General features: G+C 37.7%; 1 protein-coding gene across 4 annotated transcripts in view; it reads left to right on the top strand.

The window, feature by feature from the left end:
• Nucleotides 1-20,930, top strand: part of Angpt1 (angiopoietin 1) — a 252,738-nt gene that overhangs the window by 216,399 nt on the left and 15,409 nt on the right. For all 4 annotated transcript variants that reach the window (XM_006241609.5, XM_063264352.1, XM_063264351.1 and 1 more), the window contains exon 8: nucleotides 15,514-15,644. In XM_006241609.5, coding sequence (XP_006241671.1) covers nucleotides 15,514-15,644 — 131 coding nt within the window. The remainder of the gene's footprint in view (nucleotides 1-15,513; nucleotides 15,645-20,930) is intronic.

The following is a 20,930-nucleotide window of genomic DNA, read 5'->3' as shown; positions in this document are numbered from 1 at the left end:
ATTCCCTGGTTGGCCTCCATTTATGTTTTCTTTGTTGTTTTTACTTCCACTTTTAGGTCTTGGATTGCTTTACGTAATTCCTTCACCTGTTTGTGTTTTTCTCTATTTCTTAAGGGATTTATTTGCTTCTCCTTCTTACCTGTATTTCTTTCAGTGAGTTATTTATATCCTCCTTAAAGGACTCTATTATCTTCATGAGATAGGATTTTAGGTCAGCTTCCTGATTTTAAGGTGTGTTGGTATATTCAGGACTTGCTGTGGTGGGAGAACTGGTTTCTGATAACGCCCGTGTATATTGGCTTTTCTTGCTTATGGTCTTGCCCTTGCCTCTCACCATCTGGTTATCCCTAGTGTTTGTTGGTCTGGGTCTTCTTTCTGAAGTCTGCCTTTTTTGTCCCTGAGTTGCACCAGGTCTCCTGATAGGACTGTGGCCCTGAATGTAGAAGACTTCCTGTGGGGCCTTCCAAATGGAGTGTAGTCACAGGGGCAGAAAAGTTGCTTGTTTTGTTGCCCTGGCTGTGGTAGATCTCCTGAGAGGCCTTCAGCCTGTTGGGTCTTCAGAGGAGCAGTCACACTGTTGCTCTCATGGAGAGTCAATGGACTGTGTTTTCTGTTACCTTGTGTGCAGCCATACTCCAGGGAGCCTTTCAGTCTTTTGGATCAGTTGCCCTGCATGCCACAGAGCCCCTGGAAGGTCAATAGCCCAATTGTCCTGTGTACAGAAGAACTTCTGTGATGCCTTCAAGCTTTGGTGTCCTGGATTCAGTGGGTCTCCTGGGATGTCTCTGGTTGTGGTGTCAGATTCCCTGGGCGCAGCAGATCTCCTAGGATGCCTCAGGATGTGGTGTCAAGTATTTTTACTACAGTGGTTTTTCTGGTATGCTTCAGGATATGATGTCAAATGTTCTGAGAGTGGCAGATTCTCTGGTAAGCTTCAGGATATACTGTCTTCCGGGAAGCAGACTAGCTAGCAGTCTGTCCCAGCAGAAAGGAACAGGAAGAAGGGGATTGGTATTGAGCAGGTGGGGGTGGTTGGGAAGGTGATGGGTCCCTGAGTCCACTGGCACCCAGCAGCAGCTGTGGGACTTCAGATGGTGGGGGTGTTCTTACCAAATGTTGAGTGCAGTGGATCCTCTTGTATGTCTCATGATACATCCTCTTCTGGGGAGAAGACTAGCTAGCAGTCTGTCCCAGCACAAAGGACCAAGTAGAAGTGGATTGATATTTGGTTGGGTGGAGTTTTGGGGAAATGGTGGGTCCCTGAGTCCACTGGCCCCAAGCAGCAGCTCTGGGACTTCGGCAGAGTTTCTTGGCAAGTGCTGAGTGCAGTGGATTCTCTGGTATGTCTCAGGATATAGTCTCTTCTGGGGAACAGAGTAGCTAGTAGTCTGTCCTAGCAGAAAGGGCAATGAGTGTTCTTAACCATGGAGTCCTCACTCCAGCTGTGGCCCTAATTTTCTGCATACATTTCTATTTTATGGGCTTTGACTTTCTTGATAAACAATTGGATTTTTTTATGTATCTAATAAATAGTTAAGAGTTTCTGTCAGTTTAGGGATTAGGGTGGCCTTTTACATCTCATAAAAATTTACTATCTAAAAATACAGTTAAAAATAAATATATGATCGTCAACATAACAATAATTACAACCTTAAAAATAACAGATTAATTGGGGGATTGAAAAGATGCTGTGCTCAGTGGAGTTAAAAAAAAACAAAAACAAAAACAGTTCTGGCATGAGAATCAGAGTTGTGCAGGCTGTAACGTAATCAGAATTCAATGAAAACCAACATGAATACACTAGCCATGGTTGTGTAGGAAAATACAGGTGTGAAGCTTGATATGAAAGCTAAAATACACACAACAGGTGGCATGGTGAAAGAGCCAAGATAATGTGTTTGACCATGGTTAGCTCCTTTCCTCTAACTTTCTAGATTTACCCGCTTTTGCCTTCCTTACCCAACCAATGTTATGATCTATTTTTCTTTCTTTTTAATCCTTCATGATCAGTTTATGCTGCTCAAATGTGGAAGGTTTTAAATTCAGTTCATTTTGACTGAGTGGGTGGAGAGATGTCACAGTGGTTAATAGCACTTGGGTGCTCTCTTAGAGGACCCAGGTTCAATTCCTACATCTATACTACTACATTTTACAACTATCTATCTATTTTATAGATTCAGAACCCAGACAAGATCTACTCATTGCATTGGTCATAGCTCTCTAAATGCCTCTAAATGCCATACACATGATACATAATGGTAATGTACATGGTAATGTGCTAAATATAACCAAATATTAATGTAAATTAATAAAAATAATAGTATTTATAGAAAACTGATATTATTGAAGATTTCAGTTTTTCTTTTCTTGATTTTTTTTCCTGGTTAAACTCAGATCATAGCTTTTAGATAATGATTGGTACATTTTATATTTTCTCACACTAAAGCCCATAAAAATCAATTCGTACCATTATTAGTTGGACTAAGTTAAACTGTTTATGAAGAATCAGATTTTATATAATTTATTAAACTAATAATTTTGAAATGTGTTTAATATTGATCCTCCTCTTGCTAATATCATGAATGTCTGTGATACAAAATTAAAAACTACTATTTTATGTTATTATAATAACTAAAGATTCACTATTTGAAAGCAAAGGTAATTGTGCTATTACTTTCAAGAAATAACTAAAGATGTTCTAATTTTATTGTCACAACACAACTAAAATCACATATTTTGATAGTGTTTTTAAAAGTGGTGTGTTTGTGTGTGTGTGTGTGTGTGTTGTGTGTGTGTGTCTGTGTGTCTGTGTTTCATCAGATCTTGGGGAATTTTTAAAAATATAAACTTAATTTTTGCGTTATGTGTTTGTGGTTTGAGCATTATTAGTAATTATGGTACTATTCTCATTATAGTATCACAGAAACATTATAAGTATATATATTTAGCATCACAGAAACTAAATGAGTCCTTTTGCCATAGGAGAAAACTTGAATTGCTGAAATCTGAAGGTTATATATGGAGGAATTTATAATGTCCCTCTCATCATAGTTTGCTTATGCCATCTATAATTATTATGAGTGGATATTTAATTTTGTTATCTCAATGTTTGGGCTTGAATGGTACTGTCAGGTCAGAACTGACTGACTGATGGCTATTATTAGCTTTGTCTGATAAAGTTCTATGTGAATAGAAGTATAAAATATTGAGCAAATTATTGGGGGAGAAACATTTGAAATGACTTGGTCAGGAAGCACATCTTTTTCACACAAGTCTTATTTTTGGTTGGGATCTTTATTGGGAAGTGTCTCTTTGAAACATATCAAGTAATGCACTGGGAACTCAGAGACATGAACTCTAGACTTGGATCTGCAGTTTCTTTTCTGGTCGACCTTGGACACTTTCCTTCACTTTTCCAAATCTCAGATCCTTGGGAGTAAAGTGAGGAGCTAAAGCTGACATTCACTCCAAATCTACAAAACAAATTCTTGTGAGCTGAAAAAAATCTCCTGAGCTCATGTCAATTTGAGCCCTGCATATTTGGAGGTATTGGAAAACTTGCTTCACTTTTTTTGAGTGAAATGTTTCTCATTTCTCTGATCCTCGAGGCTACATGGCCCTGTGGTCCTGACTGGAACCAGTAGCAGATGTTGTGAAATACCAAGAAGAAAGTTATTTCTGCAGAACTCCATGGCTCTCGTAAATATCTAACATAGGTTTCCAAATTAAAGTTTTAAACGGAGTTGTATTTGAATTTACAAAGCATATCTGTCCCCCTTTGCCTCTCTTTTGAGACAGCATTGTGTTATGTTCTTCAGGCTGGCTTTGAACATATGAGCCTTCTTATCACAGGTTCTTGATTACACGAATGTGCTGCCATACCTGACTACAAAATTTCTCCACCTTATTAGATATCATAGTTTGATTTAATCTTTTGCTTATGTTGTGATGATTTCCTAGACCCAGAGATAATAATTTTAATGAATGGGATATATAGTATATACTTCTTGCCTGAGATGAAAACTCATAAATTATGAGGTACCACCATGTTGGAAGGCAGGAGAAATAGCCTTAAAAGCAGTATAATGCACAAACGGCAACAAAAAAAAATCACATGGCATGAGGAAGGGGCCATGGACCATTTGAGAAACCTGGGAAGGTTCACCAAGAGTAACCAGAAATAACATAAAATGGGGGAATAGTAATTCTCTAGAGAAGAATGCAGACAGAGTTGGTAATAGAGATAATAGGAGGCAAGAAAGTAAAGAAATTAGGTTTAGTGGAATGGACTGGTGTTCCACTTACTGTTGAACAAATAGCAGGCACGTGTTCTCAGCATCTTGTGAAGCCATGAATCTCTGCGTTAATTGTTCGATGCAAAGAGAGGCTTCATAGCTCAATACTGAGAGCAGCACTAGTCTATAGGGATTAAAACAAATATTTAGTAAGGATTTTGGCAACATTTCCATTTAGCAAACTGTAAGTACTAGGTCATGGCTTCTTAGTGCCTATGACTTCCTTGACCATGGGCCTCTGGCTAAATCCACAGTATTAGGCATAAGTTATCTTCAAGGGAGGCAGCCTGAGATCCAATCAGAGAACAGTTATTAAAACAAAACAGAAACAAAAGAACAAAATAGGAAAAATAAAAAGAAATAAAGACTTTCTTCCCCCAAATAAGGAAGAAACACAAAATTTCACTTGCATGTATTTGTGATTTAGTTTCACATTCAAGTCCTTGGTTAAGAAATTGATTTAGATAATTGTTGAGTACTTAAGAGATTAGTTCTGCTGAGGGTGAGAAAGATTGAGAAAAGCTTCCTTGAGGAAATCCTTGGTGCTTTATGAAATGTGAGTGCATGTTTATGGGGCAACTTTAAAAGATGGTGACATGGGGGCGGGGAGCTTGGCATTCCAAGAAGATGAACAATGCTCTCAAAACTCAGAGGTAGGAAAGGACACACCTCATTTAAAGAACAGCCACCATCTCCAAAGTGTGGTTCACTGTGCTATAGATAACAGAAGGCCATAATCCATGCCAAGGGCTTTGGAATTATACTAATTGTGAAGAGAAGTAAACAAAGGGATGGTTTCAGTCTACAGAAGAATCTGCTTATCCACGTTGGATTCTTAATTGTAGACCTGTTGTAACATTCCATCCAACACAAGAAGAGAAAGTATTTTCCCTGCAGGAAACCTCACACAATGCCTCCCAATGGTTTTTACCCTCATAATTACTCCACTCTGTCTTCAGTCTAGAAGATGCTGAGTAGGAATTTTCTTGCTACTCCATAAATAGAAATAATGAAATGAGAATATTTCTCTTTCCCTTGGACATTTTTATACTACAAAACTTTTAGGATCTCAGTTTTTACAATGGTCTTACATATTTTCTGGTAAAAGAAAAATCCATGGTTTTTTGACGTGGCTATTGACCATGGGATTTTAAACACCAAAAGAAGGTCCAGGTAGGGAGCCATTCATGTAGAGCTCACTCTGTGAGGCACATAAAACCTCAGGGGAATTGAAATATACTTTAAGGACCTGTTATAAGTTTTATAGGGATTTTATGCCACATCATTTTGACACTAAAATTTTCTGATGTGATACTAGAAAAGGCAAGGTACACTGGAAGAGCTATTTTTTTGGTTTTGTTTATGATTTTTGTCTTGAACTAAGAGCACGTAAGTTTTGTATTTTTCTAAACTTTAGAAAATCAAATTATATTTCCTTAGCACTAACAAAGATATGTATCTGAGTGTACATCTGTGTTTAGATTCAAAATAGGGTATAATCTCATCTCTTCACAACAGAAAGCCAAGACAATAATATTTGATGTCAGTATTTTCTTTCAAAGAAAAAATGATAATCAATTTTGAAATCATACACACACATTTCATGGCCTTTCATGAATCACTGAAAATTGACTTTTGCCATGATATAAAAATAGTTGCAGTGATAGTGTTTCTAGTGTCAAAAATGCAAGGTGTCTGAGTCTTGCAAAACAAAGCACCTTCTTAACAAAACTCTGGTAATTCCTCAGTGCCTCAATTCTCTGTTAAAATAGTTGACTTTCCTCAGGAAAGATTTATAGTGACAAACTTTTCTAGAAGTAAGCATGAGAATTAGAGGACAGGTGAGATGGGAATCTTTTTAAAGTTTCCAGGGTCCTTTACAAGAAACACACACAAAAAATAGCAAACAAACAAACAACAATAAAACAAGTGGAGGTTCTCGACTCAAGAAGGAAAACACTCTATTAAAAAAATAAAAGAATCCCAAGGGTTCTTAAATGATTGGAACTTGATTAAAGAGTAGATATTTAAATGACTGTGTTTTTTAGCTTCCCTGTTTGAAAATAACATTGATCTTAAACTAAGTAATCTGTCCAAAAATCTATTCCCCAGTTGTTTCTTCTTTGAACCTAGTGTTCTGTTTCTTCTTTTAAATAGTATTAGACTTTGTAGACCATCAGTAATGCCAACCTCTGCCCTCAACCATTCAATAATTGGCTGTGTCTCCATCTCACCATGTTTACAAATTTTATAGAGGACATAGGCCTATCAAGGTTTATTTGTTTAACTTAGATTCATTCAGTTAACTCAGGTTTAACGAGGTACTATGTGACACATTCTCAGTCTTTGGAAACTAATAGTTTGTTTATTTACATGTATTTACTTATTTCCTCTTGGCAGTGTTTTCTTTCAGTTTATATTTATTTTGTACTGAACCACTTATATATGCTTGATCCTTATTTATCTCTGGTATAAATTGCTCTTATATTCCTCTTAATTGGTGAAACTGCACATATCAGTTGTTTTAGTTTTCCTACTCACACACTGTTTTCTTTCCTATCTTCCTTTGATCGTTTGCTTCCACTTACAGATTTGGGTCTGTGATTGATGATCAACATTCTAACAAGAGCTCTCCTGGAAATTTAGTCAATGAGTTTGATTTATACATCTTCTTATATATGCACTTATAGACTTGTGGGAAGAATTAAGTGATCATTTTCCTTTTGGCAAAACACTGTTTCACCAATATGTAACAAAATGTTGCAGAAGGATCATGGAGCCTTCTCCAGCAGTGATGATTACCCCAAGATTCAACACTAATAAACAAACCCTCTGTTCCTTAACAAAGAATATGAAGCTCTTGGAAGAGATGCAAAAATTCAATGCCTGGGTCCAACGGAAATTATCCAATAGAATGGGCACTTGTATGTGATATAAGTCCCTTCATAAAATTTGATGCTTTCATTTCTCATTTGTGCTGAAGTAGTCATTTACTGGGGTGTTTTATGAGTTATTTCCTTAAGTCTTTTTCTGTTGGCAGCCAAAGACAAATTCTATATTCACTAAAGCAATACAATGTGAACAGACCATTAGGTCATTAATATTGGCTAAACGTCAAATTCTGAAAAATAATGCCCCTGGGTCTTGAATTCTAAAAGATAATTATGTTATTAGAGTTAGGGTGTTACAGCTATAGGCTTGAGATGCCTAAAATTTAAACTCCAAACAATTTCTATTCTTAGTTTATACTGACTCAATAAATAGTTATTGGATGCTCATTATACGTATGAGACATAAAAGGTCACAAAGAACAAAAAATTTCCATTCTACTCAGGCAGATGAGATATGTATATTATTAATAATATTCCTTTAGATAAGGTGATCTATGTAATAAAAGTTTAAAGAATAAAAGGGGTCCTGCTCTCTCTCGGGGGGAGAGACCTGTGCAAGGACAAGTAGAGATCTTTATCACCCATGCAAAAGCTGAGGGTGGCAGTACTTCAATAAATCTCAGGTCATGTATTAAATAAGCTGTATAATTGGATGAGTTTCGAGTAATTCCGGATGAATTAATAAAAAGTTACATTGCAGATATCATTACAGAAATAATGTAAAAATTCATGTAATTAGAAGTGATTTAACAATATTAGCAAAGTCTAATTAATACAAGATTCAAAGTCACCCTTAAGCTGTGATGAACATACATTCTTATATTACGAAAATATATTTTAGCCTCAAATACAGAAAATGAAACAGAATATACTGACTGTTGACATCTCTAAATAAAAGATGACTTTTACACACTTTCTTTTCTTTTCTTGATGTTAGATAACCTTAAAACAAGTCATTCTTGAATTCCACAAGCCTGGTAGGAAACCTCTCCATCCCTCTTATCTTCCAAAGCAAAATTGTATTTTTGTTTTTATTTATAAACCTCTGCCATTCACTGTTCATCATTTGAATAACTCCCCAAGACACTTTGACATTGTCAAAGATGAAATGCCTGTGGCTATAAGAACATATATAGAAAATCATTAGGGATCATGCTGGTTTAGTAAAATGGTAATGGTAGACTTTCCTCCAAGACCCATGAGTTTGTTGGTTCTGAGTATTTGGCTGTTTCCAGTGTCAGTTTTTATTTAACTCTTGTTCAGGATGTCCTATGTCCAAGTAGAGAATTGTTGGTTACCACAAAGTACACATGGCACCCATGTTCACTTGGGTGATCATGTCATGTTGGTCATTGTAGTTCATTTGCATTATAGCTGTTTAGGATTCTTGATTGCTTCCTACCTTTGGCAGCTTGCATGGCAACTTCTGGCACCATAAAAGTCCTCGGGGAAGAGACTTTTAGGTCTGTTCTAGCTCAGATGTCTCTGGGTCCTGTATCTAAAGTGTATGTTGTCCTCAGCAATAGGGACTCGTCTTAAATCTCCACTGGTGGTACGGGGACAACCAATGGCAAATAGCCTATATGAATAAATTAGTAGTTCTTTTGCACTATCTTGACCAAAAGCTTAAAATAGGGCTTCTCACACCTGGCATTGGGATGTTTGTTAGATACCCTTTGGGCCTTTGAGGGTACATGGTAAGCCCAGATGGAAATTTTTTATTTAGATTATATTTGTGAATTTATATATCAAAGTTGTGTGTGTTATAAGTGCTTTAAGTAAATAATTTGATTCCTAGTGACTTTTCAGACACCCTTACTACTATTTTACCCTCCTCTCTTTTTCCTCTATATTTATTTTCATTCTCTTTCCCTAATGAGATCCCAATTCTTTTTCACACTCGTTCCTTCAGAATTCACATGCTGTGTTAATGTCTTCTGTGGCTCTACCACCTGTTATTACTGAAATGGTACCTTTTTACATGCCTGGTTTCTGGAATCACCCCGGGTCATTTACTCACATCTAAAGATTTGGAGCGAGACAGGTCAGCTAAGAGAATATGTGGTTTGTCTTTCTGGGTCTGGGTTACTTCACTCAATATGTTCTTTTCTAGTTCCATCCATTTAACTACATAGTTCATGATTTCAGCTTATTTTTTTCAGTGGAATAGTATTTCATAGCTCATGTATGCAACATTTTCATTTCTCTAGGCATACGCCCAGGGGTAGTATGACTTGCTCATATGGTAATTTTCTTTTTGAGGATTTTCCATACTGATTTCCATAGTGGCTCTATCAATTTAAATTCCTATCAACAGTGAATGAGGGTTCTTTCACCTTACTTCTCTTCTAGAATTTGTTTTCAGCTGTTTTGTTGATATTTACCATTCTAACTGGAATAAAATGAAATCTCAAAGTTGTTTTGAATTTCCTTAATTTTTAGGAATGATAAACATTTTTGCAATATTTCTAAATGATCTTTTCTTTCTATTGAGAATTTTCTGTTCAAATAACAGATCTGCTTTTGAGTAGGTTATTTGTGGTTTGACTTTTCAAAAAAATGTTTTAGATATTAACCCTCTATCAGACATATAGCTGGCATTGGTTCACATATCCACAGAGAAGTACATTACTCAATTCTGGTAAAGGTCATTTATTTTTTTGCAGTAGAAAAATCTCAGAAAATTATAACCAATGAAATTATAGACAAGTGAAGTCCACTTGCAACTGATATATCTACATTACAATTCTACTGTTCAGGGATCTTTGAGAAAGAGGGCCTGGGAAGATTGTAAGAGCTAAAGGGACAGAGTTTTCTGTTAGGTTTTTGTCTCCTAGGGATGTTGGAAGCTACACCCATGAAATCTCACCAGTATCACTTAGTGAACATTTCCTAGACAAGTAGGATACCAATAACCATAGTAACTTGGATGGGGAAAAGCCCACCAAGAGTCAACACCACACAGAAGTACAGGCACCTTAGCAATGCTGAGAGGAGAGAAAAACAGTCTTATCAAGGGGAGAGCACACCAATTGGTATACACTACTAAATGGGCAGCTTTGAAAACCTACATGTACAAGTAACATTATACAGACCGACCAGGTTATATTTATATATTTAGGAATATACAGACACACACACATACACACACACACACACACACACACACTAATAATTACTAAAGAAAAGTCATAAATTTGAAAGCCAGCAAAGAGATGCTTATGGGAGGATTTGAAATTCTAAAATCTAAACAACTCTAAGAATGGAAATGTTTTCCTTTTCCAGAAGTCCTAAAGTAAAACGCAGCTTTCTCTCTGTAAATAATTAGAAGAAATAGGATTTTGCTTGTCTCACTCAGTTCTGATAGTGATGCCTTCCTTGCTGTTGACACCCTGCTCTTTCAGTGGTGGTACAGGCTGGGAAAGATAGTTAAGTCAGAAACAGTCCAGTGCTGCACTGGCACAGTCATGGCTCTCATGAGAAACTCCGATTGAGTCCCTGCTACCAGGCTCTAAAAAATTACAGGGTGGAGTGGTCTCATTCACAATTTCTTCAAGAAGCTATGAAAAAGACAAAGTACTTTCAAATGGTGACAGGGAGAGACGTAGAATCAAAGGTAAAAATGTGCTCTGCTTGTGAGTACCAAAGACCTTAAGTTTGGTACCTCACACTGCCTATTGTTTAAGATTCAAGGCCAGGCATAGATTTGTCATACATATAACTCAATCTGCCTTAATGATGAAAAAGACTCTTGGCAGCCTAAAAAGAGAGTGAAAATGGAAATCTCTTTAGCAGATGAAATTAGTGAGAAACTATGTTTATGGGACTGGGATACCATCCAAAGGGAGAGTGTGAGGTGAGCAAGGAAGCTTAGTGGGTCAGGGTGCTTGCTACCAAGACTGAAAACTTGAGCTCTATCTTCAGGATCTGCCTAATAAAGAGAAGGGACTTCACCGAGGTTCCCTCTGATGCTCAAGTGCATGTGGTTGCAGAGAGAGAGAGAGAGAGAGAGAGAGAGAGAGAAGAGAAGAGAAGAGGAGGGAGAGGGAGAGAGTGAGAGAGAGACAGAGACAGAAGGACAGAGACAGACAGAGAGGAGAGACAGACGGAGAGGGAGAAGGAGATGGAGAGGGAGAGGTATAGAAAGACATTTGGAAGCTTGTTGCCCCATAATAGTGTGCATTATTACTATGCATTCACTAAGAAATGTAATAACTTCATCCTTCCACTTGTGAAATTTCCATACCTGAAGGGAGTACTATATTTTTCATACAGATAGCTGGAGAACTGTGATTAATTTCAATATATACACATTGGACTCTATTTTCCCATCGCATAGTAATTGGGGGAAAAACCAAATGCTGATAGATGTTATAGTGACTAACAATGATGTAGTAACAAGCATTTTTTCCTTAATTAAGAAAAAAATAAGGTCAGAAGCTATAATAATCTTCCACCTGTGTCTTTGGTCATATGCTATTGCCTCCTGTAGAACACCTGTCATTTTTTTTGTAGAGTATCCCTACCCCAGTTTTATCCTGCTTCATTACTTCTGTCCCTTTAAACGTTTTTCTCTGAAAGAACATTTTAATTTAATCTCATAGCACACTATCCATTTTGCCATCCACTTCTTCTCTGACTGGACAAAGAAAAAGCGTTTAGGATTTCCATGGAGTTATTTGAAAAGAAAAGTCATTTTTTTAATGGCTCACAGTTCAAGTTCTATTTCACCAGAGTCAACTGCCAGGACAGTCTTGACTTTTATTTTGTGAGCTGAGGGTCCACTTGCAATAGCTATCAGCTAAATAGATAAGGAGAAGCACTTATTTACACATAAGGATTTGAATTTAAAGGAACAGTCTATGATTTCATTAGTCTCAATTCAAAGTTTTTCTATCTAATTATAAAATACTTGGCAATAATGAGTGGCCAGCCTTTGTTTACCTGTAGCAATTATGGTCTTTAACTTTGGGTCAACAACTGTGACTCTATTACAATAAAGATATGTAATATCTGGGCAAAGAGCTATTCCTGGACATGGATTTCTCTGGGATCCCTATAGGGCTACAAAGAATCATAATTGTCCTTATTGGTAAATTTCTTTAAATAATTTTGGGAAAATTTTAATTTTATGAAAAATTTCCCCCGACTTCCAATGTAAGAGAAGGAGTACCAAAGTAAGTATCTCTTCTTACCTCATGAGCTGCCTGTGTGACACGCTAAGGCCATGAGATCTATCAAGAACATTACTAATCTCATCTTGTTCAAGGAAAAAGTTCATTATACTTAAGATACTGGTCTCATATATATAGTCTCCCACATGAGTGTATTATGATGTGTTTCTGAGTTTTAGGTGTGTGAGCATGGGTATGCATGTATAGAGGTCAGAGGATAGCATTGGGTGTCATTCCAGGTATCCCGCGATGTATGAGACAGTGTCTTATCACCTGCCTACAGCAGGAGGGTTGACAACCAGTGCACTTCTGGTGATCCTCTGTCTCTTCCTTCCGTTTCACTGGGGCAGTTATCTGATGATAAGCAGCACTGCCATGCCCTGTTTTGTGTGAGTGCTGGGCAGGCCAACTCAGGACTTCCTGCCATTTTCATTTGAAGTACTTTACCCATCTCCCCAGACCTCATTTTTCAAGTCACTCCAACCTATACGATGGAGTGTATATTGGACCTTCGCTTCTTGTTTTAGTAATTTGTAAATTGACCAGGACCTTAAGAAAATGTTTATCTTATTAGACCTTTTATCTTAAAAAAAAAGTTCACTGAAGAATTTACCTTAAGCATGATTTTACTTTGACTTTGTTTCTTAATCTCCATTGGCTGTAACAGAATATAAATGAATCATCACTAAGAACAGAAGAACAAACAGGAAAAGAGATAAAGCCTTTCTTACTTTACTCTGTGCACATAATATATTGAACATTGTTTTGTATTTTGGAAAACTGCAAAACTCAGACAAAATTGGACTGCAGAAGATTAAAAGGAAGTGGGCCTGACATAAGCCTTAACTATTCCCCCAGAGGAAGGTCAGGGATCGATGTTCCAGATGTCATTCCCACTTAAGCATATATTCCTGCATGAATACTGAGAGAGAGAAAGGCTGTCTTGAACATATTACAGCACATTCATAGCGCAGCTTCCAGGAGATACCTGAGAAGGACATGCGATGCCTGGGAAAATACTGCGTATTCATACCAGAGCTTCCAGGTGATGCTGGAGAACAAGATGTGATGCCTGGAAGTGGTAATAAAAGAATATAAAATTCACATTGTAAAGAAATGTTTAAAGTGCAATGTTGTTTCAATTTTTATTCATACATGAGGAGAAATGACTTGGAAAGATACACAATGGGCAACAATGATTCCTTCTAAAGAAAGAGACAAAGGACTGGAAAGATAGCTTGGTAATTAGAGCATTTGCTGTTCCGTTCAGAACACCTGGGTTTGATTCCCAGCATCCATATGAGGGTACAGAACTATCTGTAATTCCATTTATAGAGGACTGATGCCCTCTGCTGACCTCCTAATGCACCAGACACAAATGAGGTACATAGAGAGACATGCAAGCAAAACACTCGTGCTATGAAATAAAAAATAAAAATAAAGGTAAATCTTTTCAAGGTGAGAGAAGGGGACAGTGGTTTTGACTTGCTATTGTTTGATATTTTTAATAAGTATGTATTCAGATATTAAAATAGAACTAAAGTAGATAATATCTTATATTGTAAAGGTAAAAAGACTTAAAAATCACACTATCAAGAATAGGTTTACATTTATTATCTGCATTAGCTTGTGGGATATTTATTCTCCCACTCAGAGTTTGAAAATAACAACTTATATGTGATTCAGTATTAGCAGGTCAGGGTTAGAAAATTTTTGTGCTGCTCTGAATTTGAAATTCTGTTAGTGACTGACTCCATGCAAACTAAATGGGGTTTAATTGTACACTTTACTCTGGGCCTAAAAATCTGAAGGAAAAAAACCTTCAAACACAAAACAATACTATTATTTCCTAAAACAAAAAATTATTAAAGATCACAAAATAAAGATAAAACATTACATTTTTCATATATCTATGTGGAAAACCAGTTACATGTCTTTACACATCTCCCAACTTTATTTTACCTTTATTACTGATGTTTCATATCTTCCTAGAGCTGGTCGAGATCCTAGGAGACTCACATTCATGTAGAGATTAGTCGCCATTGATCTTATGTAGGTATGATTCAAAGAAACATTGCTAGATGATGCAAATGAGAATCCACATTGATAGAGAGTACCAAACTGCTGATGTTCATGACTGCACTGTAGATGCTCAGAGCTCCTAAAAGCAAGAGAAGCACCTGGGCAAGCTCCCATGGCCCAGAAAATGAAAGAGGACAGAAAAGGATAGCCAACAGACAAGAAGCTACACTAGACGACTTCTCTGAAGTCCCATGATTCCCGGATGTAATCCATAGACAGTCTGCATCTCTGTAATAATATTAAATTGTCATTAACAGCCCGATTTGTTTTGCTGTTGAGCAGGCCTTTACTCAAAGGTCCTACTGGTTTGCTGCACACACACCATTAGAAAGAAATGTTTGTAGACAGCAGGCTGGGCTCTTTAAATAGTATTGTTTTAAAGATCAAACAGCTGCTGGAATTTGAACACAGTTTTTCTAAAGGCAGTAGAAACAAATCTTTCAGACTTAGAAGTAGTGCATGTGACCTGGGTTAAAAGGTCTAAGGAGCCGTAGAAAGGGAGACATAGAGTGTGTGCTCAGCAAACGTGAAGTGCTCTGAGTGCTGTGGGGTGACCTTCACCTTTCTATGACATGAACCAAAAGAAGCCTCTGTCGGTAAGACTTGGTATAGTGGTTGTGTTAATAGTAAAAGTATTTAGTATGGGATATTAATGAAATGCTCTGCTGTACTGATATGCTCATGGAGATTTATGTTTGGTAACAAGTAACTATAAGAATAAATTCCATTTCTGTTTGTGAGTCCTGCACTAGCCGTGAGCCACGTGGGTTCCTTTATGCATAGCAAACAAGAACAGCAGCCACTAAGCTGCAGCCACAGGGAATTGCACCCATTCAGAATTGGAGCCTATGCCTCATGGTTGTATTCTCCATCCCTCTCACCCCCCCTCTTTACCTCTCTAACTCCTTCCTTCTTTCCTTCTTTTATCTATTGACTTTTGGTTCATAAAGTGATTTGTTGGAAGGGTTGAGTTCAAAGGACAGGAGGACAAAAAGAAGTTAAACACGCAACAAATTATCTTCTAGGTCATGCTCTGTCAAGTGGATGATCGTACTTTCTGTTTTACTGCAGGTTATATTTAAAGGGTCACACGGGGACAGCAGGCAAACAGAGCAGCTTGATCTTACATGGTGCTGATTTCAGCACAAAGGACGCTGATAACGACAACTGTATGTGCAAATGCGCCCTTATGCTAACAGGAGGTAAGTCTCAGAGGCCTTTCCCTAAACTACCTTTCACTGGTTTCAGGTTTGGGGTTTCTTTTCTCTGAGAAAAGAGTGTGATCTCTTGGTCAGGAAACAGAAGAGCAAGTCCTAGAGATCATTTAGCCCTGCAAGGAGGTTATCCTGTTCTTGAGCAGGGCACTGCTGGCCTGATTCAAAGTACCCCACCTCACCCCAATTTCCTTCATCTGTGACAGAAATGTCCTAGGCTTCATTCTCAGTGAATTTGGTGGCTGCTTGAAGTAACAGGAACTCTTGCTTTAAGATCATCTATGGTTTGCTCTTCAAGGTGTATAGAACATTATTTCCCAGCAAATGCTTTACAATTATGCAGTCAAGCTCATTGATGGATTTTTTTACATTGAGTAAAAAACAAAAGGGAGAAATGTATTGGAACCTAAAGTTATATATCCATACCAGATTTACCACGGTTTGGAAAAAGATTTTTTACTGATATAGGAGACACCATTGAATAGCATTGTATCACTGTATAAGAAAGTCAATACTTTTTGGATAATTCCAAGTCTTTTCTGATATTACGAGTGTGTCAAAGGGAAGCTTGTACTTGCTACTTAAATATCAGTAACATTTATCCAGCAATGTATAATCACTTTCTTACCAAAGAAAGAGCAGAAGTCTTTCCTGAGTCTCAGAGTCACTGTTAGGCAAAATGGCTTCTCCTATATTCAGAAATGTGCTTTTCCTTGTGTTTTGTTTCTCTTCCATTATACAACATGTACTGATTTATTCTCTAGAGGAATGCTATAAAGTTTGCATGTTGAAGTACGTTTATACTTACCTAATTGTTGACTTAAAGTATGAACTATTAAAATGCCATAAACATATGCAAAAAGTCTTTTAGAAGTTGTTGCAATAGTTGGCTGACATGTAGAGAATACTAACCTAAAAACCAGCCATGTAATATATTAATGGTGTAATTTCTTTCTGGAATAGGGTTAGCCCCAAGCAAAACTGTGAGGAAAATCTCGATCATAATGACTCAAGTTTTTTTTTTCCCTCAGAATTGTAATACCTTCTCTAAATAGAAGTGTAGGCATCCCTACTGCCAACTACTCTGACGTTCTTACTGTGTTACACTAACAAACATGTTTCCCATGTTAGTAGAAAGAGAAACTGTCCTTCCTCTAAGATGCATAGGAACCCAACAGAAACTGTGGGGCATGGTGGACTGATTTCCATTTTTTTTATTAACTTGAGTATTTCTTATATACATTTCGAGTGTTATTCCCTTTCCCGGTTTCCGGGCAAACATCCCCCTCCCCCCTCCCCTTCCTTATGGGTGTTCCCCTCCCAACCCTCCCCCCATTGCCGCCCGCCCCCATAGACTAGTTCACTGGGGGTTCAGTCTTAGCAGGACCCAGGGCTTCCCCTTCCACTGGTGCTCTTACTAGGATATTCATTGCTACCTATGGGGTCAGAGTCCGGGGTCAGTCCATGTATAGTCTTTAGGTAGTGGCTTAGTCCCTGGAAGCTCTGGTTGCTTGGCATTGTTGTACATATGGGGTCTCGAGCCCCTTCAAGCTCTTCCAGTTCTTTCTCTGATTCCTTCAACGGGGGTCCTATTCTCAGTTCAGTGGTTTGCTGCTGGTATTCGCCTCTGTATTTGCTGTATTCTGGCTGTGTCTCTCAGGAGCAATCTACATCCGGCTCCTGTCGGTCTGCACTTCTTTGCTTCATCCATCTTGTCTAATTGGGTGGCTGTATATGTATGGGCCACATGTGGGGCAGGCTCTGAATGGGTGTTCCTTAAGTCTCTGTTTTAATCTTTGCCTCTCCCTTCCCTGCCAAGGGTATTCTTTTTCCTCATTTAAAGAAGGAGTGAAGCATTCACATTTTGATCATCCGTCTTGAGTTTCGTTTGTTCTAGGGATCTAGTGTAATTCAAGCATTTGGGCTAATAGCCACTTATCAATGAGTGCATACCATGTATGTCTTTCTGTGATTGGGTTAGCTCACTCAGGATGATATTTTCCAGTTCCAGCCATTTGCCTACGAATTTCATAAAGTCGTTGTTTTTGATAGCTGAGTAATATTCCATTGTGTAGATGTACCACATTTTCTGTATCCATTCCTCTGTTGAAGGGCATCTGGGTTCTTTCCAGCTTCTGGCTATTATAAATAAGGCTGCGATGAACATAGTGGAGCACGTGTCTCTTTTATATGTTGAGGCATCTTTTGGGTATATGCCCAAGAGAGGTATAGCTGGATCCTCAGGCAGTTCAATGTCCAATTTTCTGAGGAACCTCCAGACTGATTTCCAGAATGGTTTTACCAGTCTGCAATCCCACCAACAATGGAGGAGTGTTCCTCTTTCTCCACATCCTCGCCAGCATCTGCTGTCACCTGAGTTTTTGATCTTAGCCAATCGCACTGGTGTGAGGTGAAATCTCAGGGTTGTTTTGATTTGCATTTCCCTTATGACTAAAGATGTTGAACATTTCTTTAGGTGTTTCTCAGCCATTCGGCATTCCTCAGCTGTGAATTCTTTGTTTAGCTCTGAACCCCATTTTTAATAGGGTTATTTGTTTCCCTGTGGTCTAACTTCTTGAGTTCTTTGTATATTTTGGATATAAGGCCTCTATCTGTTGTAGGATTGGTAAAGATCTTTTCCCAATCTGTTGGTTGCCGTTTTGTCCTAACCACAGTGTCCTTTGCCTTACAGAAGCTTTGCAGTTTTATGAGATCCCATTTGTCGATTTTTGATCGTAGAGCATAAGCCATTGGTGTTTTGTTCAGGAAATTTTTTCCAGTGCCCATGTGTTCCAGATGTTTCCCTAGTTTTTCTTCTATTAGTTTGAGTGTGTCTGGTTTGATGTGGAGGTCCTTGATCCACTTGGACTTAAGCTTTGTACAGGGTGATAAGCATGGATCGATCTGCATTCTTATACATGGTGACCTCCAGTTGAACCAGCACCATTTGCTGAAAATGCTATCTTTTTTCCATTGGATGGTTTTGGCTCCTTTGTCAAAAATCAAGTGACCATAGGTGTGTGGGTTCATTTCTGGGTCTTCAATTCTATTCCATTGGTCTATCTGTCTGTCTCTGTACCAATACCATGCAGTTTTTATCACTATTGCTCTGTAATACTGCTTGAGTTCAGGGATAGTGATTCCCCCTGAAGTCCTTTTATTGTTGAGGATAGCTTTAGCTATCCTGGGTTTTTTGTTATTCCAGATGAATTTGCAAATTGTTCTGTCTAACTCTTTGAAGAATTGGATTGGTATTTTGATGGGGATTGCATTGAATCTGTAGATTGCTTTTGGTAAAATGGCCATTTTTACTATATTAATCCTGCCAATCCATGAGCATGGGAGATCTTTCCATCTTCTGAGGTCTTCTTCAATTTCTTTCCTCAGTGTCTTGAAGTTCTTATTGTACAGATCTTTTACTTGCTTGGTTAAAGTCACACCGAGGTACTTTATATTATTTGGGTCTATTATGAAGGGTGTCGTTTCCCTAATTTCTTTCTCGGCTTGTTTCTCTTTTGTATAGAGGAAGGCAACTGATTTATTTGAGTTAATTTTATACCCAGCCACTTTGCTGAAGTTGTTTATCAGCTTTAGTAGTTCTCTGGTGGAACTTTTGGGATCACTTAAATATACTATCATGTCATCTGCAAATAGTGATATTTTGACCTCTTCTTTTCCGATCTGTATCCCTTTGATCTCCTTTTGTTGTCTGATTGCTCTGGCTAGAACTTCAAGAACTATATTGAATAAGTAGGGAGAGAGTGGGCAGCCTTGTCTAGTCCCTGATTTTAGTGGGATTGCTTCAAGTTTCTCGCCATTTAGTTTACTGTTAGCAACTGGTTTGCTGTATATGGCTTTTACTATGTTTAGGTATGGGCCTTGAATTCCTATTCTTTCCATGACTTTTATCATGAAGGGGTGTTGAATTTTGTCAAATGCTTTCTCAGCATCTAATGAAATGATCATGTGGTTCTGTTCTTTCAGTTTGTTTATATAATGGATCACGTTGATGGTTTTCCGTATATTAAAACATCCCTGCATGCCTGGGATGAAGCCTACTTGATCATGGTGGATGATTGTTTTGATGTGCTCTTGAATTCAGTTTGCCAGAATTTTATTGAGTATTTTTGCGTCGATATTCATAAGGGAAATTGGTCTGAAGTTCTCTTTCTTTGTTGTGTCTTTGTGTGGTTTAGGTATAAGAGTAATTGTGGCTTCGTAGAAGGAATTCGGTAGGGCTCCATCTGTTTCAATTTTGTGGAATAGTTTGGATAATATTGGTATGAGGTCTTCTATGAAGGTTTGATAGAATTCTGCACTAAACCCGTCTGGACCTGGGCTCTTTTTGGTTGGGAGACCTTTAATGACTGCTTCTATTTCCTTAGGAGTTATGGAGTTGTTTAACTGGTTTATCTGTTCCTGATATAACTTCGATACCTGGTATCTGTCTAGGAAATTGTCCATTTCCTGAAGATTTTCAAATTTTTATGAATATAGGTTTTTATACTAAGATCTGATGATTTTTTGAATTTCCTCTGAATCTGTAGTTATGTCTCCCTTTTCATTTCTGATTTTGTTAATTTGGACGCACTCTCTGTGTCCTCTCGTTATTCTGGCTAAGGGTTTATCTATCTTGTTGATTTTCTCAAAGAACCAACTTTTGGTTCTGTTGATTCTTTCTATGGTCCTTTTTGTTTCTACTTGGTTGATTTCAGCTCTGAGTTTGATTATTTCCTGCCTTCTACTCCTCCTGGGTGTATTTACTTCTTTTTGTTCTAGAGCTTTTAGGTGTGCTGTCAAGCTGTTGACATATGCTCTTTCCTGTTTCTTTCTGCAGGCACTCAGCGCTATGTGTTTTCCTCTTAGCACAGCTTTCATTGTGTCCCATAAGTTTGAGTATGTTGTATCTTCATTTTCATTAAATTCTAAAAAGTTTTTAATTTCTTTCTTTATTTCTTCCTTGACCAGGTTATCATTGAGTAGAGCATTGTTCAATTTCCACGTATATGTGGGCATTCTTCCCTTATTGTTATTGAAGACCAGTTTTAGGCCGTGGTGGTACGATAGCACGCATGGGATTATTTCTATCTTTCTGTACCTGTTGAGGCCCGTTTTTTGACCAATTATATGGTCAGTTTTGGAGAAAGTACCATGAGGAGCTGAGAAGAAGGTATATCCTTTTGCTTTAGGATAGAATGTTCTATAAATATCCGTTAAGTCCATTTGGCTCATGACTTCTCTTAGTCTGTCAACATCACTGTTTAATTTCTGTTT

This window comes from Rattus norvegicus, chromosome 7, assembly GCF_036323735.1.
Source record: "Rattus norvegicus strain BN/NHsdMcwi chromosome 7, GRCr8, whole genome shotgun sequence".
In the NCBI taxonomy this organism is placed as follows: domain Eukaryota; kingdom Metazoa; phylum Chordata; class Mammalia; order Rodentia; family Muridae; genus Rattus; species Rattus norvegicus.
The sequence above is the reverse complement of the archived record's forward strand: the minus strand, read 5'-3'. Positions and strand labels throughout refer to the sequence as shown.